Source organism: Enhydra lutris, unplaced genomic scaffold (assembly GCF_002288905.1).
Source record: "Enhydra lutris kenyoni isolate GAN:26980312 unplaced genomic scaffold, ASM228890v2 scaffoldscaffold62, whole genome shotgun sequence".
NCBI lineage: Eukaryota > Metazoa > Chordata > Mammalia > Carnivora > Mustelidae > Enhydra > Enhydra lutris.
In genome coordinates this window covers 15,287,051-15,312,501 of record NW_019154146.1, presented here as the reverse complement: position 1 = coordinate 15,312,501, position 25,451 = coordinate 15,287,051, and the positions used below count along the sequence as shown (strand labels likewise).

The following is a 25,451-nucleotide window of genomic DNA, read 5'->3' as shown; positions in this document are numbered from 1 at the left end:
GAAGTGGCTGGAAAAATTGAAAGTGAAGATTATCTTTGACTATACTGGACTAATCACTGCAATGATTCTATTTTGTTTGTTCAAAAACACATCTAGCTATACCTGTAAGAGGGTCTTGGGATAGAAAGATTCCCAATGACAAGCAGCTTACGCTGACTTCTGGGGTAAACTTACTGAAGTCCCAGGGAGTTCTGAGCTCTGCCTTGGCTCCAGACTGCCCACCTTCAGGGTCAGGTAGTGCAAGTGTAGAACATTTTCTCAGGGCTCATGTGCCCCTAGGAGAAGCTGTCTCTTCTTTCCTCAGGGCAGAGACAGAATATTTTGTTGCATTAACTCTTAGAAATATGACAAATGTCTTAGTTACTTTCTTTTATTCTTTTGTGTGTGTGATTTTCTTTTTAGAGATATTAGATTTTCTGACTTGACTCTCATAATGCTGGACCTTCTTTATCCAAACGAATTTTAGTTTTTGAGGCCATTCTCTTTTTAAGCTCTTCATGTTCACCTCCTTGAGAAGGGAGCTCTTAAAATACTGTTGCTACTACTAGATCAGTCCCTTTGCTCTTGTAGAGTTTGCTTGGATGTGGCAAAAGCTGTCGGAGCCAAGGAACCATTGACACAGACAAGGTAAAGAAAGTTGGGTGGAACTGGGGAGCAGTAGACGATCATGGGATGCGCAGTTCAGCAGCTGATGTGGGTCCCGCCCTCACCACAAGGAAGGCCGCTGTGAGGGAGGAGAGGCAGCAGCTGATTGGGAAGTAGAAACCAGACAGCGAATCACAACAGACTGGATTTTGAAGGAGAGGAAGAGGAGGATTCTGAGATGTTGAGTCAGGATGTGAGAATTTTTCTTTCTTTCTTTTTCTTTTACATTTTTTTTTTTAATGATGCATTTGGACCACTGAGCAGAAGACTGGGAGTCGAATTTGAGATGTGTCCTGCCCCACTACACTGCTTCTTGCTCCATTCTTGTTTGTTTTTAGTATTTTATTTGTGAATTAATATATTACTTTCAGTTGTTGTATTATTCCCCCTAAGGAGTTTAGCTTTTGTATTTTAAGTAGAAACAAGATCACTCACACCGGGTCTGGTGCACTCCCATTTAGGACTACCCTTCTGCTTAAAACTGTAACTGGATTATTTGTAGTTCATGGTATGAAGTCATTTAAGTACTTAATAGTATATTTAAAGTGAAAGAAATAGAAATTAAAGACTGAATCACTTACCAAGAAATACCAGGTCAGGTTGATTTATTTTTATGACTTAGTAGAGATTTGTTCCTTTCTTTAAAATCAGCTTTGTTTCAATTACCAATTAAGTGGAGTGAACTATTATAAAAAGGCATATGAGTCAGGCTACAGTAGCATTCTTCCAAGGAAATCTTTACAGGAGCAGTCATTATGGGGCTCTCTGCTTTGTACCTGCTGATATGGCAGGAGATCCAGAAGGGGTCAGATGAACAAGGCTTCATATTCATCAACCTTTTACTTTTTCCTTCTTCCCCCTGTTTTCCCAACTTTCATGACTTATGATACACAAAATAGCATGATTGCTCTTTACCCTCAGTGTATTTTTCACATTTTTAATCCAGGTCATAATTTTCCACAATCTGTAAAAGATAATCTAATAAAAATGATTATCTCGTGAGAATTTGCTATATAATTACAAATCGCCATGGAAATATAAGTTATCATTATTATGGCTTATCAGCTATAACATCTTAGCAAAATTATTTCATGTTTTAGGTAGATCTTCTGGTTTCAAGTGACCAAAATCAAATTCAAATTAGCTTTGGGGTAAGGGGCAAATAGGAAGTTTTGGTGGAAGGCTCCTTGAGCTTCTTGGTTAATTGTAGTCGTGGTAGGGGTGCAGCCTGACCTCGGTGACAGTGGGCCCAGGGACTTAGAGCCTGTCAGAATCCCAGCCTTGCTTCTGTTCCTCTCTCTGTGCCAGCTTCACACTCTGTATAAACTTGTGTTTTTGTTTAGAAGGGAATCAGGGACAGCGACAGCCACCAAACCTCACTACCTGTGACATTCTTCTATTTAGAACATCTTTGCAGAAGAGCTCTGATGGGCTCACCTTTGGTCAGGGACACATCACTAAACCAACTGGCTGTTGTTGTGGGACAGAGTCCTGTTTCACAGGTGATCCTGGGAGCTTACACTGAGGAGGGGGCTGTTCCAGAGAAGAAGATAGCACTGTGACCCAGACACCCCTATCAGTGTCTGTCATACATGAAGTCCCTGAGCTTCCATTTCCTCAGTTATAAATGGCACAGTGATTTTTACATTGCTGGACTGATATGGTGGTTAGAGCTTATGCTTAACCTGTAAAGAGCCATCATCATTCTTTCTTCCTATTGGTTCTGTCAAGCTTCCTCTAGGGTATGTCTCTACTCTGAGGCTAAGTAGAGCAAATACCTTAACATTTCATTATTTTGCTTCTAAATCAATCTTTCTCTTCTTAAACATAGATTTCTTTCTCGTAGCCAGCACCTGAAAATTAGTTAACATCTCCACTACAAAACCCACAGAAGAGAGTCAGGAATTTGAAAACTTCTCTGTGGATGCCTGCCTCTTACCTCTGCTTCTTTATCTTATTTAGAATGTTGGTGTGCCTAGGTGGCTCAGTTGGCTGGGTGACTGACCTTTGATTTTGGCTCAGGTTGTGATCTTTGGGTTGTGGGATCGAGCCCTGCATCAGGCTCTGCTCTCAATGGGGAGCCTGCTTCTCTCTCTCTCTCCCTCTCCCCTACCCGCTCCCCTTGCCCATGCCCTCTCTGTAAAATAAATAAGTAAATCTTTGAAAAAAAAAATCTTTGAAAAAAGAATGTCAAGCTGGGGTGTCTGGGTGGCTCAGTCGGTTGAGTGCCTGACTCTTGATTTCAGCTCAGGGTCTTGATCTCAAGGTCATGAGTTGAAGCTCCATGTTGGGGCTACTTTAAAAAAAAAAAAAAAAGAGAGAGAAGGTCAAGCTTTGGAGAGCCCAGTGTATCCTTGGGTCTCTCAAAATATCAAGTATAGGTATCCTTCGTTTTCTGAAAGTTCATGTTAAGGCACTTCACTTTTACAACAAACCTACATTAGTAATAGCTTTTATTGTAAAAGCAAAATCCTCTTCAGATTTTTTTCAGTTGGTAAAAGCAGGTACTAATGTATGTCTTTCCTAAAAGCCATGTGGCCTTAATGTAAACTTTTGGAAAGCAGGGGATAGTCTTTGCTTTATACCATTTTGTCTCAGGGTTTCATCGGAATGTTCTACTGTTGGATGGGGAGGGGGCAGAAACAGTTGTAGCTTCTTGCATATAGTAGAGACTCAAAATTGCTTGAAGGAATGAATTTTTTTTCTTCTACATCACTTCTTTTTGTAAAAAATGTATCGAGTCTTCCTGGTTATTTACCCCAAAGATACAGATGTAGTGAAAAGAAGGGCCATCTGTACCCCATTTGTTCATAGCAGCAATGGCCACGGTCGCCAAACTGTGGAAAGAACCAAGATGCCCTTCAACGGACGAATGGATAAGGAAGATGTGGTCCATATGCACTATGGAGTATGATGCCTCCATCAGAAAGGATGAATACCCAACTTTTGTAGCAACATGGACGGGACTGGAAGAGATTATGCTGAGTGAAATAAGTCAAGCAGAGAGAGTCAATTATCATATGGTTTCACTTATTTGTGAGCATAAGGAATAACACAGAGAACCTGGGGAGATGGAGAGAAGGGAATTGGGGGAAATTGGAGGGGGAGATGAACCATGAGAGACTATGGACTCTGAAAAACAATCTGAGGGTTTTGGAGGGGCGGGGGGTAGGAGGTTGGGGGAGCCTGGTGGTGGGTATTATGGAGGGCACGTATTGCACGGAGCACTGGGTGTGGTGCATAAACAATGAATTCTGTTAAATTGAAAAGAAATTAAGTAAAAAAAAATCCTTTAAAAAAGAACAAATATAATGCTTAACTTGCATTGTATAGAATTAGAGGCAAATACTTTTTAAATTAAAACTTGTTGGATATATAGATTATTGGGATAGACTTTATCTTATGGTTAGGTGAGTTTAAATAGTCCATTTTAAACCTTGTCATGTCTTTGATAGTGACACCAAAGAATAAAATCTCTTTCTATGAAAGCATTCCCAAGGAGCGGGCTCTGCTTCCAAATTAGCCTAGAATTTTTTAGTAAACTAGAAAAAAAACCCCTTCATAATAGCCTTTATAATTGCCACTTCAAAATGGGAATTTGGAGTGACACCAAATTATTAATCAGTAGAAAAGAGTTGATTTCAAAAAGGTAATTATATCAAATTTAACACCTCTTGAAATATATTCTGTTAAATAAATGTAGTCCCTCTTCCCTGTTCTTATTTGTAAGCAATGTGGATAATTCAGGTACCTTGAATCAGAAATCAGAGTACGATTGGCTTAATAGTTTGGGGCTTACTTCTGGCTATAGATGACTTTTGTCCTTTATCTTCTTGGAGAAGAGAGGCAACCACATTCTCTTTAAAGCCCAGAAGTGAATTATTAGTGTAGTTTAACTCTTCTCAGAGAAGCATGTTATGACTTCCCCACATTCCTGGACAGTTAGACTGTAATTCTTGGTTGTTTGAAAAGGTGTTTGAATGTATTTTAAGAAGGTCGAATAAATGACTATTTTTCTTACAGTTTTGCTTGCTTTTTCAAGCACTAGAATAGTTTCCAGCTCTGACAGTCAGCCGTATGCTGACTGGAGTGAATTTTTTCGATATGATGAAGTGTTTTGGATGATTTACACTTGACTGCATAAATGTAGCCTTACAAGTTATACGATGTGAAGAGAATTGGTTAAACGTAAACAGGGATTATTTAACTACTAAGAAAATGATAGGTTATTATAGATTGATTTGAGCGTATTGTCGTTCAGGGGATGTCTAGTATCTAATAATAATGATGGCTAATGTTTAATGAGCCTTGCACCAGGCTCCTTGTTTTGGGTTTTATATGGATTATGTCATTTAATCCTCCACAAAATTCTAGGAAGTTAGTTCTACAATTGCTCCTATTTTGTAATTGAGGAAATGGAGGCGTTTAAGAAATAAAACCAGTATTCAACCCAACTAGTTGGAGTACAGAATCCATTGGTACATGTTGTGTTCTGTTGCCTCCCTCAAGGAGGAATTCTTCTAAAATGGAGTGAGGGTTGCTAGTGTAGCTGGCTCTTAGTCCCACTAGGCATAAAGCAAGAAGAGAGGGGCACAGAGTAGTCTGGGACTAGTCCAGCTTGCCAAGGAGAATGGGGCTCTTATGATGCATGGGGTAGAACTCCTCCCCGCCCCCCACCATGTGCCTCCTTCTATCCTACTTGTCAAAGGATAAAAGTTACTGATGACTTCACCTTCTATATGGAGAGGAGAACTTGGTCCCTCAAGGGATAAAGGTTTGGGTCAGAGGAAGGAGTGCCAGGTCTAGCAGGGGCAGAAGGAGAGTCACAGGTACTCATGACGGCTTTGGTACAGGAGCAGAAACAGACTGGAGCTTCTGCCTTTGGCTTGGGTGTCTGCTACTTGTTCTTAGCTGGAGTATCTGCAGGTCAGAAAGCATGGCTCATGCTTAGTCATTTTTCTATTCTCTATAAAAGAAATGTGGTAGTCTTCCCTTGCTTAACAAGGTTCTGGTAGTTAAGTTTATTACTTAGTCCAGGGGTTGTAAAGTAGAGAGAAGTAACTGCTGGATGGGTAGTAGCAGAACCAGAAAAGGAATTAAGATTGCTAATACCAGGCTGGTTTTGGTTAGAAATTCTTAAAACGCTTTTTTAATTATTATTTTGATTTTTATTAAAAAACACTATGAGTACACGTTAGATGTTAAACAGTACAAGATGGTACATGATGTAAAGTTAAGGCCTTCCTCTGGTCCCATACCAAAATCCATTCTTCCTTTCTTGATAGGTAAACACTATTAATAGTTTCATCCAAAAATTGCATATTTATACACACACACATACACACATAGGTATATTTTGGTTATATAAGTGGTATTATATTCTACACTTTATTCTATGAATAGCTTTTCTCTCTGAATAATATATGTTGGAGATTTTTTCCATATTGGTACATATAGGTCTCATTTTTTTTTTAAATGGCTGTATTTTAGTCAGTCAACAATACATTCTGTTGGCACAAAGTTTTATGGTTGACCAAGTGTTTACATATATTATCCCTCTGGGCCTCATAGCAGCCACTAAGGGAGGTATCAAAAGGCCCAGAGGGGTTGCCTGGTCAGCTGGGAGCCCATGAAGTCTCGGACTCAAACACGAGTCCAGTGTTCTGAGCACTGTGCTGTCCCCCCAATACCCCCATATTCCTTCCATTTAGTGCAGCAAGCACAAATGGAGATTGGCTCTTCAGCAGTAAAAAACAGACAAACAAACAAACAATCTAGAACCTCAGGAAGCCAGACAAAAAGGAAGTATGCTCTTCAGGAAGGTGAGAAAAGAAAATAATCAAAGTTCAGAACTAGAATGGGCTCTTCTTCCCTTACCTTTTGTAGATGAGAGCATGGGACCAAGAATCCAACAGCTTAGCTGGTTCAAGACGCTCGGGCCATTTTCCTTCCAGAGGCTAGTTCTCAAGGTTGGTGGAGGGGGGCAGGGGACTGTTGACTTTTCTAGGATCTCTTGTTTTTATTAGCTGGAATGGGGTGTGGACAAGCAGATAGACTGGGAAGTCCAAACACCCATGAGAAATGAGAAAACTCCTTTCTGAGCATTGTGGAATGTCTCTCCTGAGAGTCCCCTCATGGGGAGTCTGGCCACATAGACCTGAGCTGTCTGGACACCCAGGAAGTGTGGATTTAATACATTCCTACACATTCATTTACTGAGTATCTAACATTCATCTGGATCTTTGCTAGGCTGCAGGGCTACATGTAAGTGAAACTGTCCCCAACCACAAGGACAAGAAAACATGTGAGAATATCTGTGCTACTTTGGGTCAAATTCACCATGCAAATAAGGATAAATAAGTACAAAACAGTTGTCTTTACATGTAGGTTTACTTTTATCAAACAACCTTTGTGTAATGGTTCATTCGCGATATAATGAATGAACCCATTTGTTTCTACTGGTTGGTAGAATTGTTACTCAAGCTGAGAATATAGACTGGTGGTTATTTCAAAGTCTGACAGACTGTCGTTCAACTGATTTCCTCATTTTCAAAATGGACTTAAAGATAAAAAGAGAATAACTGAATTCCTCTTCAAATATGCTGGAGGAGTCTTTCGACCATTGAAACAGAAGCTCCTTCATCTTTCAGGACTTGAATCAGGATGCCTGGGAGGAACTTCACGAGGGACTTCATTTGGGGGGCTCCTGAAGAAGGATGAAACCCCTTATTTAGCATTTGGGTGTCCGGAAGCGTAAAGGACGTTCATATTCCACACCACATCAGATCCGAGTAAACGCCTCCTTATCCTTCTCTCTGAAAGCCCCGCATGGATAGTGCAGAAGTGTGTGTTGGGGGGACATTGTGCTTCTTAGTGACCCGTGGAGTCCAGAACGTAAGCACAATGCAGCTCAGGGTCTCTGAGTTTTGCCCTCTTGCTCTGTCCCCCCCGCCCACCATTCCCCCTTACTTCCTTGGCTTTGGACAAGAACATGTTGCAATAGTATCTACTGCTTTTGGACACCAGTGTCTGGACATTAAAGGACTCTAAGTTGAGAGAAAGCTTGGGGAACTCTCTGGAAACAGTTGAACAGACCAAAGGAGAGGGGTCTGGAGGTGAGCTGAAGGCTGCCTGGCATTGAACTACTCACACTGGTTGTCACACTGCTCTCTTTTGTGTGATTCTTATCTATTGTCCCAGAAGAAGCAATTTCAGAAAGTCCTTTTCTGGGCTGTAGAACAGCCCTTGCTTATTTGTTGAACCTTCAGAGGCATTATTGAAAGTGGTTCATTGTCTCTGGTGTATTACAGTGAGATGGTGGTCACTGATTTTGTTATGTTTTGCTTTATTGCAGCTGTTGGTTTGATCCTGGGCCAGGTGCTTAAAACAATTGTGGTTTTGCAGATGGTAAGGAAGGCTGGACAAGGAAAAGGGATCATGTCGTTACCCTGGCCGAAATTTTTAGCAGACTGGAGTCTGACAAGGGCAAATAGAGTATTTCCTCTTCATTTTCATTTAGAAAAAGAAACTTTCCAGGACAATCATCCTTCTTAGAATTCCTTTAAATATTTTTTTCCTTTAAAAATATCCTTAGATGCAAATAATCTTTTTATTTCCCTTAAAATATGCCAGAATTGGCTAGCTGTAAAAATGTAATTCGGGCTGCATTATTAAGGCATGCCGTTTTTATTTGCATACCATGACATACAGATGTGCTTGTGAAATAGTTCAAATCATGGCACATTGAATGTCCTCACTGGATTTTTAGGAATGTGTTCACGGAGGCAGCCAAATTTTATTTCATTTTGTTTGGCTTATTGCACTGGCTGTAAATCAGAGAATATTCACTTTAATATCTGAGTCAAAATTTATTTCCAAACATAATACTGCAGTTGTTCTTGTACAGAAAGTAAATTTCTTATTTATTTCCCTAATACCTTGCCTTCTACTCTCTCCTTTTCTATGTTATGTTGGAATGTGCTGAAAGGTCTTCCAGGGAGATTTTGATAAAATATGCCATTATCTACTGCTGAATGTATTTCATGTGGTTCATCTTGCATATCTTTAACTTTGGGAGTCTTTGGAATCACAGGTTCTGGAAATAATTTCATTGCTGCTTCTGAAATGCCCTCCTGATGTTGTAATATGGTAATTACATTAGGGAGAAACGTTTTTATTACAATTTAAAGTATAACAGTATTTAAACAACTGGCTAGGTGTAGGTATCATGTTCTTTTTTTTTTTTAAAGATTTTATTTATTATTTATTTGACAGACAGAGATCACAAGTAGGCAGAGAGGCAGGCAGAGAGAGGAAGGGAAGCAGGCTCGCTGCTGAGCAGAGAGCCGGATGCGGGGCTTGATCCCAGTGAGATCATGACCTGAGCCGCAGGCAGAGGCTTTAACCCACTGAGCCATCCAGGTGCCGCTCATGTTCTTTTCTATGTCACCAGCCCTGTGGTGCTATTCCTGGAGTAACAGGACTTGTGAATGAGGCTGACTTGGGCTTTGATCATGGACCTGTCTCTTGTAGCCAAGTGACCTTGAACAAGTTAGTCTCTTGGGGGTCTCAGTTTCTGCTTGAATGGCATGGGAGTTACAATGACCTGACTTGTCCATTGTGATGTTTAGATGAGAAAGAGAGCTAAAGTCACCTGGCAGGGTGCCTGGTCTGTGGTGAGCACAAGGCCAATACTGCTGGCCCCAGGGGCATTTTTTTTTTTTTTTAGAGGGAATCTGAACAGGTCCACTTAAAATTCACATCTTTGATTCCTTTTCCCCCCTACCTCATGGAGATGCTTCTTATATATCCAACTTCATTTTAAAAAGTTGTGGTAAAGTACACATAACGTAAAATTTCCCACTTTAATCATTTTTAATTTAGTGGCATTAAGTGCATTCACATTGTTGTGCAACTATTGCCACTGTCCATCTCCAGAACTTTTTCATCATCCCAAATGGAAACTCTATACTCATTGCACAATAAATTCCCCATTTCCCCCTTCCTGCATCTCCTGATAACTCCTATTCAATTTTCTGTCTCTGTGAATTTGACTATTTTAGGTCCTTCATCTAGGTGGACCCATATAATATTTGCCCTTTGGAGTCTGGCTTATTTCCCTTAGCATGTCTTCAAGGTTCATCTATGCTGTAGCATGTACCTAAATTTTATTTCTTTTGAAGACTGAATAAAGCTCCATTTCATGTATTTACCATATTTTTTATCTGCATGTACCTAAATTTTATTTCTTTTGAAGACTGAATAAAGCTCCATTTCATGTATTTACCATATTTTTTATCTATTTGTCTGTCAATGGACATTCGAGTTGTTTCCAGCTCTTGGCTATTGTGAATACTGGTGCTATGAACATAGGTGTACCACTATCTGTTTGAGTCTGTGCTTTTAGTTCTTTTGGGCAGATACCCAGAAGTGGAATTTCTGGCTCATATGATCTCCAACTTCATTTTGACAAGCCTCCCAGGCTTTGGGACTACATTTATAATAATAATTTGTTGGGTAGTTGCTTGTTGGTGTGCTACTGAAATCTCAAAGACAACATGTTTCAGAATTTTCTACACATCTTCTTCCCACCCCACTCCCAAATCAGATCCTCTTTTTGATTAATGATAAGAATAAATTTTGAGACATCCTGACACAAGCTACCAGAATCTTTGACCTCCTTTTCCTCCTGTTCCTCCTTCTCTAGCCCTACGAATTTGGCAAAGCTAATTTAAGTTGTTTTCTTTTTTTTTTTTTTTTAACCTCTTCTCCCTGTCTTGTCTGCTCTAATACTCAGAGATGATTAATGCATATTTTGGTCTTTTTTTCCATTGGCATTACCTTGAACATTTTTAATCCTTCATTTTCTAATGAAAATCCTATATTTTGAACTCTCATTTCCATAACAAATTCTCTTGGGACCAACTTTTGCTTTCGTGGACCTGAGTTTTAGGGTCTGGGTATGGCAACCATTGCTTTGGGGTCATCACCTTCTCAGTCATGACTTCCTTTCTAGAACTCCAACCTGCCCCCTCCAAAGGCCCATGTTCCAGATGGGATTGGGGGGTTCAACATAGAGCTTTAGCAACTCCATTTTGTTCAGGTAACAAATACTTGCTGAACTCCACTGTGTGCCTGAGAATGTGTTGGGCACCATTTTCTACCTCAGGACAGAGGGTGATAAATGAGATGGATGTAGTCCATCTGCTGTCAAGCCTATAGTCACCTGGGGATTTTGAGGAGCAGTTAAAGTCTAAAGTAGTAAGCTCTGTGACAGGACAAATCTAGGCATCATCAGAGGGGCAGAGAGGAACCCCAGAGGATTTGCTATGTTGACTGACACACCTGAAAGACTAATGGGAGTCATTTGGGCTAAGAGTAGGGGAAGTTCCCTCAAGAAAGAACGGTGTGTGCAATCTGGGGGTGGGAAGGAGAAGAGTGTGTTAGAATGGGACATGGTTAGAACTTAGAGAGTGGTAAAGATAAGGCCAGGAAAGGTGGTTGGGCTGATAAGGAACAGCTTGGTAAGCTGTTTTAAGGCATTTAGATTTTATCCTTAGAGCTTTGAGGAGCATCAGAATAGTAAAACAGGATAGTGGCTTGGTGGTGTAGGATTTTAGAAGAATCACCTGGCAACACCGTGGGGAATGGTTGGCAGGGGAAGGCTGGAGGCAGGGGGTGGCTTAGTGGGATGCTGCGATATTCTGGGCTGGAGGGGGTATGAATTCTGGTAGGGGTGATGGGCCAGGGAAAAACTGATTTTTCTTTGAAAAAGAATTTAAAAATAATAGATTTGATCAGTGAGTGCATGTGTGAGAGGGTTCGAGTGAGGAAGAGGCTAGAGAGTCTTGAAATAACACCAGGTCTCAGGCTTTGTGGTATGGTGATAAAAAGGAAGAGACTGGTGAGGAAAGACAACCACCAGTTGGTTGTTTTTGGGACACATCCATCTTGAAGAGGCTATGAAAAAGTCAAGTCTAAATGGACCAACTGTAGGCAGGTAGGTAGGTATATGGGTATGAAGCTCAGCCAAAGAGACTTGGTCTGAGGTGACTGCCAGAACGTGCTGAAAGAAAAGTGTGGCAACAGGAAAGATACCCAAGTTTCTCTCAGGATACTGCTTATTTTATTTTTTTCAGCATTATTGAAGCATAATTGACACGTTATAAGATATTTAAAATGTTCATTGTGATGATTTGGTGTACCTGTATTTTGCGAAAGGATACCCTCCAGTAAATTAGTTAACACATCCATTACCTCATGTATTTACTTTTTTGTGGTGAAAACATTTAAGTTCTACTTTCTGAGGAGATTTCCATGGTACATTAGAAGTATCATCAGCTCTAGTCACCATGTTCTACCTCAGAGCCTTAGACCTTCTTAGTCTCAAGATGCCACACAAGTGACAAATTTCACTTAACATAATGCCCTCCAGGTTTATCCCTATTGTCACAAATGATAGGATTTCTTTCTTTTTTAAGATTGAATAATATTCCAGTATATTTACATAAATATATAAATGCCACCTTTCCTTTTTTTAATCTGTCAATGGACACTTAGGTTGTTTCCATGCCTTGGCAATTATGAATAACGCTGCTGTGAACATGGTAGTACAGTTAATGATTTTGTTTTCTTCTGTTAAGGACCCAGTACCGGAAACATTAGATCATAGGGTAGCTCTATTCTTAATTTCTTGAGGAACCGCCATACTGTTTTCCACAGTGGCTGCACCAGTTTGCATTCCCACCAAACAGTGTGCGAGGGCTTCCTTTTCTCCGAGTCCTCCCCTACTTGTTTCCATTTGGTATGTTTTATATTTCTTTTGAAGCTCTGACTATGGGTCATTGACTATTTTTGTAGCTAGCAAGTGTCATTGTTCTATGTGTTGGTAACAATGCAAAAACACCTGCTACTGACAGAGGGTAAAATAGGAAGAAAAGGGTAAAACAAAAAGATGAGAGAAAGAATCCCAGAGAACTGTGGGTAAGATGTGAGCCCATCTGCCGGCCCAGGAGCTGGGGGTTGGCCTGGTGGTTTCTGATCCTCAGGCTTTCTGTTTAGGTTTCATTCGTTCCCTCTTTTCTCTACTCCCAGTTATTCAGACCCCACATCAGTCCGAAGGTATTCTTTTTATTTTATGGTGGGCAACGAAATAGTGATTATTTCTCCAAAACGTCATCCGAGCCTCACATCTCGGCTTTGGCCTTCTGCATTTCGTCTAGGGCTGTGTGAAAGGCATGTTGGAGCTGGTCTGGTCATAGGTACAAGGAGTTCTTCAGTGTCTTCCGTGAAAACACTATTTCATTCATACAGTTGGTGTGAGATTTTTTTTTTTCATTTAATTAGCTCTACTTCAATAGGATAGGATTTTTACAAGCATTGTTTTCCCAAGAACAAATAATAAAGTTTAAAGTGAAGTTTCCTCTTAAAGCAACTAACTTTTTAATTGCTTCAGTGGCTTTCATAACGCACCTTTGCTGGGGTGCCTGGGTGGCTCAGTTGATTAAGTATTTGACTCTTGATCTCAGCCCAGGTCTTGATCTCAGGGTCCTGAGTTTGAGCCCTGCCCAGTGTGGAGCCTACTTAAAACAAACAAACAAACAAACAAACAAAAACACACCTTTATAAAATTATTATGCTCAAAGAACAAAAAACTACCTTGCTGTTATCCTTCTCTGATGTCAGGTGAAGACTTTTAAATAGTTGTTAATGGTATTTAGTTAGGGTACTAAACTTTAGGTCATACATCAAATCCGTACCTATTCATTTTTTCTTGTTACCAATTCAGCAATTCTAAATTTTAATGTAGTTGGAGCAGGAGAAAATCCACTGTGTCACCAAAGGTTTGCATTACAAACATGATTCTGCAGGGCATCTATTTCCTTTCTTGTTAAGGGGTGAATTCAATTGTACAAGTCCAGTGTATTTTATCTATTAAACGGGTTAGCTCAGGAATTTCACTTGGGTCTATAAAGATACACATCTACGGTGATAACGAATGCAAACATAACATTCACCATTTGGCCTCTGATCTAATTCAGTTATTCCATCCTCTGGCTTGCAAAACAACTGGTTTTTGAGAGAAAAGTGAATCAAAGTTAATTTTCGGTTCCAATGATTCTTGACTGTTTTCTTCTGAGACTTAATATAGACTCGTTTTTTTAGAGTTAAAATAAATCAGGATGTACAACATAAACGTCATAGGAGACCAAACACTGAGAGTTTCTTTGAGGTGTCAGAAGACGGCAACTTTTGCTTAAAGTTAACATCTACCCAGGTAAATTTTGTTTCTGGTTCTGTGATTTCCTCAGCTTGTCCCTGTGAACAAGGGCAGTTCAAAACATAAAAACTGTGCCTGAATATTTAAGGCAGTGTGTGGTCTCCTATTAAAGCAGTCAGTTTACAATTTTGCTAGCTAGTTGGCTGCTTCCTGTTAGGCAAAAGAAGAATGCAACGTGTTAATTTGATCCAAAGCCTGTTTATGTGGTAGTTTTTATAATGTATATCTAAAGATGGAGAAGCAAGTTTTATGAGACCAGGCTTTCTTGTTAAGGCCCCACTCCACCCTATTCTAATTGAGACTGACCCTAAAATTGAATAAAGAACAAAGAGTTCTATAGTGACAACTTCCGTACATGTTGCATCTTGCCCTTGGTGAAATAGGGAAATAGAGACACAGATGATCTGAATTAGAGGGTGCAGTATTTCCTCATCTTTTTTTTTTTTTTTTTTGAGAATGGGAAACATTTTATAATAGTCCATATCATCTCCATAGTCTAAATTCAGGCGTAAGAATTTAGACTTCTATAAATGAACTTCTTCATAAAAACATGCCAATATTTATTAATTTGTGGAGTTTAATATTTTCCATATTAGAAACCAGACTTCTTTTGAGGGATAAAGAAATGGAGGTGACCCCTAAATCTTAGAGCAGAAACGTCTTGTGGGCAGTTGGCTGTATGTACCCAGAACTCAGAGAAGAGGGTTGGGCTGGGAGGACAACTCTGCAAGTCATCTCAGTTTATGACCGAGGAAGCCAGAGCCATGGAATAAATTCTCTTGTGGGAAAATTTGGAGTCATAAGAAGGGCCTGACACCGAGCCCTGTACTGCTCTAGCTTAATGTTGGGTGGAGGAAATCTGCAAATAACACTGGGAAGCCACAGCCCGAGGGATGGAAAGAGCCCAGGGGAGTTCTGCATTATGGAAGCCAAGGGAAAAGCATGTCTCGAGAGGAAGGGAGGAATTGTCGGATGCTCTGATAGGTCAAATAGGATGTGGGCTGGAAATATCTGTTGGCTTCAGCAATAGGGGTGGAAGGATTTAAGCAGCTCTTGTGGGGCAGCTAAGGTAGAAACCAGGCATGGGTTGAGCTAGGCAGGAGACATGAGGAAAGAGCAGACCTCAAGTGTGTAGACCTTTCTGAGGAGCTGAACTGAGAAGAAGCGTGGGATGTAAGATGAAAGTCTGAGAGGGACGTGAAGTCCGGAGAGACCTTTTTTTGTGGGCACAGTTGCACGTAATGAACGTGAGTGAGAAAAGGCATTTGAGCAAGAAGGACGCAGTAAACAAGAAGTGAAAGAAAGAGGATCAATAATAAAGCAATAGTAGCGACAACAATGTTTTTTATAAGCCCCTGACAGGTGTTCTCCCATTGAATTCTTAGAATAGTGCTACATGGTGGGCTCCATTATTTTCTCCATGTGAGAGAGGGGTGAGACCTAGAGATGTTAATGACCCGATGCAGCATCCTCCAGCTAGTAAGTGAAGGACTAACTTATCGACCTGAGGACTGAACTTTGCTTCCATCCCAGCTCACCACCCCCAACTGGAATGTAGATGTTCGGGGCTGTGTTTGAATAGTTACCTAAAGGTTTTCTCATTTCTGTTTTAAGAAAGGCCACTTTAAAACTCTATGAAAGTTCTTAACAGTGTTGTTACAACAAGAATTTTAGCTCGTGGTGTGGGTCAAAGGGGAAAAAAAAGCCTTATTTGCTGAGAAAAATGTGTGAGTGTAGATAGAGCCTTGTGCCCCCAAGTATAAGCCATATGAACTGAAGGTGATTTGCCCAAAGAACTCTGGAAGCAGCTGGTTGAGGCAAAAGTCAAGTCTAGGAGAGTTAAGCCTCCCTGCCACCCCCCTCCCAACTCCCCCCCCCACACACCTGGAGAAGGACAGCGAAGGGATGGTATGAGGAGGTAGTAGCACAATCAGGCCAAGTAAGTGATAGGAAAACATCCCCCAGGTGGCTTCCCTATAGCTTCGGACTGGCTACATTTCCTAAAATAATATTAATTTTGTCCTTCTGCTGTTCATAGGACATAATGACTACATGTGTCCAGCTACCAACCAGTGCACGATTGATAAGAACAGGAGGAAGAGCTGTCAGGCCTGCCGGCTCCGCAAGTGCTATGAAGTAGGCATGATGAAAGGCGGTAGGTACCTCCCCACCCTGCAGGGTGCCGGTGGGCAAAGGGTCTCCCTGTCTGGCCCCCAGTGCTGGCTGCTTCGGTCCCAACAACCGTGGCAGTGCAGTGTGTTCCTTTCTAATTAGTTGTTTATTCCTATTCCTATTTTTCTTTATGACAAAAGTATTTTTATAACATTTTTTTTTAATAGGAAGTGCCTGGAACTGGAGATTCTAACATGCCATTTTGTGTTTTATATTTTGGATGTAAATACTTATATTTTAAATCAGAGGTGTGTGGGAGGTGGCGGTGGAAGGAAGGGAAGAAGAGTGCCCTGTGAATTATTCTAGAAATACTTTTCAGTGACTGTTTATATTGCTAATGCTAGAAAACAATGTCTGAGAAGAAGCTTTCCCTAAATCGAGACCTGTAAATGTCAGAGATAAATAGCTTATTTATGATCTAACAATCTCTGAACATCCCTCAGGGAATTTGAATTTCAATCAAAAGGCAGCTTTTTCCTTTAGACGTTGAGGCAGCCGGTAGCTCCCATAACCTGAGCATCTGGCCTGGGGCTGGGACAGTGGAATGATTGTGGAGCGCTAGCAGATCAGGAGATGCTCAGGCTTTGTGCCCGTGTGCCTCCATCTTTGTGGCTGCCTGCATGTGTGCGTGCACGAGTACGTGCGCGTGCGTGCGTGCGCGTGCGCGTGCATGAGCGCGTGCGTGAATAGGTGTGGTTTTCTGTCTCCTGACATACCCAGTTTTCCAGTTTTCTTTTACGGAAATCCAGTGTCTGGTTCTGAGGGTATTGCCTGCTCTGTAGGTGTGGTTGCCTGACCTTGTATTCTTGGGCATCTAGTCTTGAGAAATAAGATGCCAGTCGTGGGTAGCTTCCAAAATACTGGGAGAGAACAAACAGAAAATATGCAACTAAAGTCATGGTGCTTTCAGTGTTTTAGGAGGGTACAAAGGGGAGAGAGGAACCTAGGATTGTGTTATATTGCCTGCTGACTCTAATAGGGGAAGAGCTTTTTGAAGGAGATGGGGACTGAACATGAGTTAAGAAGGGGGTTACAGTGGAAAAAAAAAAATGGCCGTTGTGCAGGTGGAGGGCAGCTAGCCTTTAGCTTGGTAATACTTCGCTGAAAGGGGAAGCGGAAGGAAAACCAATAACCTGGTTGGAAGCAAGTTTACAGTCGAAGATTCCTGAGTTCTGTGATCACAGATAAGCCTGCAGGGTGGGATTTTAAATACAGTATTTGGAATAAATTCTCTTGATGAACAGATGAAATATTGAATTTACTCATTGTGTGAGCTGTGACTATATGTCTTGGATGTCTGAAAAAGCAGCTTTAACTTGAAGGGTAATTAATTCCAAGAATTTAACAGCCACATTCAGAAAATGACACTTAGAGTCATAAATGGATTAAATATTTAAGGAATTCATTTTTCTTTGTGCCGTTAGAGAATTAGTCAGGCTTACTTAAACTCACAAAAAGCTTCTTAAGGTAACCTGAAAAGTGACAGGAATATAACAGCTGCATGTAAAAAGTTTAATATGAGCCAGCGGAGTCCGAGTTTAATGTGCTTCTTTGATGACTGCAAGTAGTTTAAGCCCAGCCTCTTAGGTTCTATCTGAAAGCTGAAATAATCAACTCATGAATATGTCCAAAACATTTTTTCCTTTGAGGGTACCTGTATGCTGACCCCACTTCATAAAAAGAATTCTGTTTTTGTTTTTTTTAAAGATTTTATTTGTTTATTTGAGAGAAAGAGAGATCACAAGTAGACAGAGAGGCAGGCAGAGAGAGAGGGGAAGCAGGCTCCATGCTGAGCAGAGAGCCCGATGAGGGGCTTAATGCAGATCTCGATCCCAGGACCCCGAGACCATGACCTGAGCCAAAGGCAGAGGCTTAACCCACTGAGCCACCCAGGTGCCCCCAAAAGAATTCTGTTTTTCCTAATTTATATCCAAATAAAGTCTGGCTGCATAAATATAAATTATGCATACTTGTTTTTAATCTAACAAAAATTTTAATAGGCAGAGGCAAAATGAGAGTCTTCCTACTGTTTTTAAATAGAACTCTAGATAATCTGACTACACCCAGGCAGTCTGTGTGTACATGCATATACTTGTACAAGCGTATTTATGACTAAAATATATATCTGTGTTAGTTTGCTGCCGTATCAGTCTGCTTGGCCTGCCATAACAAAGTCTACAGCCTGGGGGGCTTGAATAACAGAAATTAATTTTCTCACAGTTCTGGAGGCTCAAAGTGCAAGACGAAGGGGTTGGAAAATCCAGTTTCTGGTAAGACGTGTCTTCCAGGCTTTTACATAACTGCTTTTTCAGTGTGTCCTTTTCTCTGTGGGCACAGACATAGAGGGAGCATTCTCTGGTGTGTGTGTCTCTTCTTACAAAGGTGTGGGTCCTATTGGATTAGGATCCCACCTTTATGACCTTGTTTAACCTTTAATACTTTCATGGAGGCCTTATCTTCAAATACAGTCACACTGCCTGGCTTCAACATAGGAATTTGGGTGGGAAATAATTTAGTCTATAACAGCTGCTGTATCAAAATACTATAGATTGGGGGGCTTAACCCACAGAAATTTATTTTCTCACAATTCTGGAGACTGGGAAGTCCAAGGTCAGGGCGTCAGCAGGTTTGGTCTCATCGGACGGTCTTCTCCTTGTGGCTTACGGACGGTCACCTTCTTACTGTGTCCCCACATGGCCTTTTTTTTTTTTTCTGTACTCACACATCCTTGGTATTTTTTCTTTTTCTTCTAAGGTCACCAGTCCTGTTGGAATAGGGCCCCACCTGTGTGACCTTGTTTGATCTTTCTTATCTCTTTAAAGACCCTGTGTCCAAATAAAATCATATTCTAAGGTACTGGGGTTAGGCTTCAGCACGAATTTTGAGGGGAACAAAATTCAGGACATACCAGTACCTCATAAAGACTTCTCAGTGGTTATTCAGTATCTGTCTACGTATAATAAGAGCATGTGTCTTTCTGGCAGTATATATATGTGTGTGTAAGTTTTACGCCAAGCTTTAAAGTTGTAAAATTATAGGCTGTGCAAACATCTCATTTTAATTATATGTATAAAGCATTTGCCCTTAACACAATGTAATTTATTACATTTTCTACAACATGAAATACCACATATAACCTCATGACACTTTGTATAACAACTCTCCAAATCCCACTGAATAAAGACTTAATTTACAATTGGAAGTACAAATATAACTATAAAGTTTGAAATTACTTTGTAAAAACAGCTGTGACTAAATAAATCTTTATAACATTTCCTACTGGTTTCATAAGAATTCAGTTCCTTTCTTTTTTTTTAATTTTATTTTACTTTTTTAGTGTAAGAATCCACTTTCTTAGCCAGGCTGGATAGCAATTAGATTAGTGAATCTCTACCTATAACATCAAATGATTAGTTTCAGATTAAAGAGAAAACCATATACCTATATTCCCTATTTTTATAGCAAGACCGAGTAAACTTACTGAATGTTCTAAAGATCTGAAAGAGTCCATGACTTATCTACATGAAGAAATTATTTGAATCTGTTTTGATGCCTATATTACACTGAAAATCACAACATCATTATTAGATTTGGTTCTGAGCCTGGTAGTTCCGTAAGATACAGGATTTAAGTGCTCTGGAGAATGCATTTCCTGATTGTAGCACATGTGCAGGCCTTTCTGCCTCAGCTGCATTTTCCTCCCCAACCGCAGATTCCTGTCTTTTCTTCGGGGAGACTATGTTGGTTCCCAGTGTTCTACCTTTCACAGCACTCAGTTCTTCTCAGCTTACCATAATTATTACTGTTAGCTATTCAGCAACTGTCCATAAACTCCCATGATGGCAGGGACTCTCTCTGTCTTGTTTACTGAGCTAGCACTAAACAAGTCACAAAATAAGTGTTCAAAACTTTTTTCTTTCTTTCTTTCTTTCTTTCTTTTTTTTTTTGCATGAAATGATGATTTACTTCATTTAATAAGTTATTTGTGTATGTCTTACACGTGAGCTATTATGGAACAACATGAATAAGACCCGGTCCCTTCCATCACTGTCCTCATGGTACAAAAAGGACATTTGCATATGAAAAGTCCAGAAGACAAGTTGAGAGTGGTTGGAAGATGAAGATGATAATGAAAGATGAGTGACCGATGGAAGTTCAGAGCTTTAACCAACCACTCCTGGGTTAGTCCAATGCAGAATATTACTCAGACTATCTGATTCCCAAGGCATGTATGTGTGTGTGTATATGTATGTGTGTGTGTGTGTGTGTGTGTGTGTGTGTGTATATATCTCCCATATGTATATGTATGTATATGTATACATATATATGTACGTACATATATACATATATATGTCTATATATGTCTCTCTATATACACACACACACACACACACACACATATATATTTATATTTAAGATTTATTTATTTTAAAGAGGGGATGGGCAGATGGAGAGGAAGAGAAACCCACAAGCAGACTCCCTGCTGAGCACAGAACCTGACATGGGGCATGATCCCAGGACCCTGAGATTATGACCTGAGCCAAAATCAAAGGGTTGGATGCTTAACCAAATGAGCCACCCAGGTGCCCCCAGGTGTACATTGTTATCAAAGAATCTGCTGTTCTAGTTTGGTTTGGTGCAAAGGGGGAAGACTTCAGAGGTGGAATTCTTGGTACAAATACTGCTCCTTCTCAGACTTGCTGAGCAATCCTGTTATAGTCACTTTTATGAGCTTCATTATCCTCAGATGTGAAATAAAAATAAATAAATTCTACTTAACAAGTTTGTTACAAAAGTTGTAATTCATAACATATAAAAGTACTTTATAAATTTAAACTACCACCCAAGTGTTAGCTATTATGTCTTTTCTTTCTCTCTCCCCCCTTTTTTCTTTTTTCTTTTTTTTTTGTTGTTGGAAGAAAGAGAATGGTAATTTCATCACTTATAGTGGTATAAATATCTAATTCCCTTGGAGGAATAAAAATCTGGCTCAGACACATCTGCTTTTTTGTTTTTTTCTTTTTGGTGTGTATCCTGGATATGGTTTCATGAGTGAGATTTGTTGTGCTTTTTATTTTATGATGTCAGAGATCTACACAAACTTGTTGAAATTCTTTCCTCACAATAGACTCAGAACAGTGTGTTGGTAACAAAGTTTTCATTTTTCACCTGAGGAAATTGGCACACAGAAATTAATTGATGCAGGAAATTAATTGATGGACATGCACTCTGGTTATGTTTTCTTATAACTGGTTATGTTCTCTTATAATGCATTAAGAAGAAATTTGAAGGGGAGAAGGAGATACAGGCTTCCAGTTATGGAATGAATAACTCACGGAATGAGAGGCACAGCATAAGGAATATAGTTAATGCTATGTTAACACCGATGTATGGTGACAGATGGTAGGTATACTAGTGTTGACTGTAGTGCCATCTATAAACTTGACAAATCATTGTGCTGTACAGCTGAAACAAATGTAACATTGTGTGCCAACTATACTCACATTTTAAAAAAAGATGAAATTTGAAAGAAAGAAATATTGACTAGTTTTTATTTTGATAACAAGGCTATGATTTAATTTTGAGAAATACTCCAAAATAGTAAATAAATTAATGTTATAATTTTAAAGTGAAAAGATAAGATACTAATAATATAGTTGGGGAGATCTGTGTTATGTGTCCAGAATAACTTAGCAGCCCAAAGAAGAATTGGAAAGTACAAATTTCCTTATTTCCTAAGTTAAAAATTTATCATTATGAGCAGCTGTAATTCATTGTACTGAAGGGTTAACTCCCAATCCAGAAAATTAGTTTTCCCTTAATTGTACATTGGCTATCTTTTACCAAAAATAATCAACTGATTATTTTCTTTTTTAAAGATTTTATTTATTTATTATTTATTTATGAGAGAGAGACAGAGAGAGAGAAAACATGCATGGGTGAGCACACCAGTAGGAGCCTGGAGAAGGGCAGAGATGAAGGTAGAGGGACAAGCAGACTGTTCAGAGTACAGAGCTGGATGAGGACTCCATCCCATGACCCTGACATCGACCCTGAGATCCTGACTTGAGCGGAACCCAAGAGTAATACCCTTAACCGAATGAGCCACCTGGGTGCCCTAGTAATCAACTGTTCATTAGTATTAATGATGGTAGCACCAAATCAACGCATTGAGAATGTAAATGTGAGGTTCTTTCTTGGGATTTTCCAGTAATTCATGTGAGAATTATAACTGGAGACAGGATTAGAGGTTCATGTTTAGGATTCAATTTCAGAAAAACATTAAAAAAAAAAGTTAGTTTCTCTTGACCAAAGAGATTCTGGATGTTTTAAATAGCAACCTATATATCTATGCCATTGGAATATTATTTTACTAATTGATATTTTGGATATTTAATTTATTAAAAATTTCTCCTATATGATCATTTTTCATTTGCAGACAAAGAAATATTCTGAATCCAGTCCTTGAATCATATATAGGACTTTAAAGATTAATGAATCCAATGTTTTTCCACATTTAAATCCATCATCTGCTTCTACCAGCAGTAGCAGATTCTCTATCTAGAAGACAGGTGAAAGATGATTTGATGTAACCTCTTTTCACTCAATTTGTTGTTCCTGAGAAACCCAAAGGAACCCCCAGGACTCTACGGAACACAGTTTGCAAACCACTGATCTAATCTAATTCCTTCATCTTCTAGATAAGAAAACTGAGGCTAGAAAGATTATATGACTTGATCAAAGTCTCAGAATACTTAGCAGAAGAATTGAACCTAGAATTCTAGATTCTAGACTCAGAGTACTTTCTTTTTCCAGCATACCTCTTTACTGGGAGTGCTTCATGCTACCACTCACTTTTAACATGAAAAATAATTGACTAAAAATATGGGTGGCATATAACTGAGTTAAGGCACACAAACACATACATATACTCCAGAGAGAAGAAATCCAGAGTAAAAGAAACCACCTTTATTTTATTCTTCCAGATGACATGGTAGACACTAAGACTTTGGTGATCTGTTGACCTGGGGAGCTAAGGGAATTGGGCTCATAGCTAACCTGTGAATAGCTCTCTATTTCTGCCTTTAACGTGGTGGCAGCAACAGCAGTAGAAGGGAATGTGGAATGTTTCAGGACTATGAATTTAAAAGAAAAGGGGAGGTAGGTAATGGCAACATTGGGGTCCATTAATTTAGCATAAACAAGAACAATGAGATCACTATGAGAATGAGAACTAATGAGAATTAGTCATTCTGTCCAAATGTTGGTAAAAGTGAAAGAGATGTCCTGATATATCATGCCCTCAGCTGCCCAATGGGGTAGTGGCAGGTCAGCATCTGTGACTGTTAGTTCAGCTGCGTGAAGCATGATGGTGGGTAGCCCAGTGCTTCCACCCTTGTAAGAACTATGGAACAACTTTTTTACAGATTTGGCAGAGTATGATGGGATCAGCTCAATTCGAAGATTGATACCAAAACTTCTTTTGTCAGGATTACCAATGACCTTCGTTTTGCTAAATCCAACAGTCCATTCTCAGAACTTTCCTTGACCAGTTAGCAGCCTTTGACACAATAGTTAATTTTCTCCTTAATCTACTTTCCAGGAAAATATACTCTTTGTTTTTCTTTGTTTTTCTTCCAACCCTCCTGATCACTCCTTTTATGTCTTCTTGGTGTGTTTCTCATCATCTTTACTGATTCTGGAGTGGTCCAGGGTTCAGTCTAGGGACCTCTTCTGTTTTCTGTCTGTATTCCTTGTTGGTATCCTCTAGCCCAAGGGCTTTAAATACCTTTTATATGCTTAGATCCATGATCACATATAATAGGCAGTCAATAAATAGTTGTACCGTGAATGAATTACTAGAATGAATGAGTAAAATTGAAAGTACATCATTATAACTGTAGAGCTATGTATAGATGGAGAAGAGATTGAGTTTTTTGTTTGTTTTTAATTAAGGGAGACTATCGGCTTGGAACAGAAAACCTGCAGTACAGTAGTTAGCTTTTACTTATAGCAGTTAGCAGTTCATCAATGGCAAACAACAGTGACCATCTAGTACATATCAGGGAGATCACCTAGGAGACTGCTGAGATTAGCTGGGTTCACTCGTATGTCTGGCAATCAGCTGGCTCTTTTGGCCAGTGCAGCTGGGATGAACTCAGTTTGGTTTCACATGTTTCTCATCCTCCAGCAAGTTCGTGCAGGCATTTCCTCATGGTGATGGCAAAGGCACAGAGGACAACAAGCCGCAGATCACAAGCCCATTTCAAGTCTTTGCTTGCATTATCTGATGATATCCAGTGGGCCCAATGAAGTCAAATGGCTGAGTCCTTAGGCTTCGTAAGGGGGGGCGGGGAGGGTGTGGGGGAGAGATTCAGAGTTACATGCAAAGGTTGAGAAACTGGGGCCATTTTTATACTTTATCACAATCAGAAAGATGAGCTTTTCAGATTTTGGACTGAAAAATAATTGTAGAGTCATAGAATCTCAGAGGTGGAGGAGACCAGTGAGTAATCTTATATGTAGGAATCTTGTAGGTAGCATTCCTGATAGCTTATGTTGGAGTGCTGAAAACAGATGTGCATTTTATTTTCATGCCTCTCTTATACATATGATGAAGGGACACACTGAGTTAGAAAAACCCAGAAGCAGATGGGAGCCAGTATTCCTGGAGAGATATGGGCTAGTTTCCGATAGGCTAGTTTTCACTCATTTATTCAGATGTGGGTTTAGTGTATGCATGTGTATGTTACAATTGCTTATGAATGCAAAATAAAAAGGAGTTAAGTGTAAGACTATTTAATCTTTCAGTGGAAGATTCCTGCATACATAAAATTAACCAAAGAACATTGACAGTCATACTTTTATTTCTATTTAAGTTATAGCTAGAATACTGTATTAATTTTTTTAATACTAAAATAATTTGATGGCTATTTTAGAGGTCAGTTTAGTTCTTAAAGGATGGAAAGAGGGATCTTCATTTACTTTTCTAAGAATGACCTGGCAAGTTAGAAGGAATGCTGACAGTGTTTTAAGGCCAGGCAAAAATTTCAGGATGGGTCTCTCTTGCTCCTGCGGTTTGCTATTGCAAAAGTCAATTGGCCTTGAAACGATATAAAGATCCTTTCTGTGGCTAGAACTTATAAAAGGTAGAATTTTGGGGACAGTAAATTGTATGGATGAATTGCTGCTTTTAAATTCTGTAAACCTAAGGCCTCATGAATTTTCATATGTTTACTTTGAGTTTCAAGGATTGGGATGAGGCTAATGAAGGGTGTTTAGAGCTGAAAAGAGCTTAAAGATCACCTAGCCCACCTCTTGTTTTTCAGCTTATTCCTCCTTTCCAAGTCACAGG

The 25,451-nt window shown here is 39.7% G+C and overlaps 1 protein-coding gene across 3 annotated transcripts in view; it reads left to right on the top strand.

The window, feature by feature from the left end:
- Window positions 1-25,451, top strand: part of LOC111158708 (estrogen receptor 1) — a 290,590-nt gene that overhangs the window by 49,949 nt on the left and 215,190 nt on the right. For 2 of the 3 annotated variants that reach the window (XM_022520922.1, XM_022520923.1), the window contains one exon: window positions 15,963-16,079. In XM_022520922.1, coding sequence (XP_022376630.1) covers window positions 15,963-16,079 — 117 coding nt within the window. The remainder of the gene's footprint in view (window positions 1-15,962; window positions 16,080-25,451) is intronic. The other variant, XM_022520924.1, reaches the window with a different exon arrangement.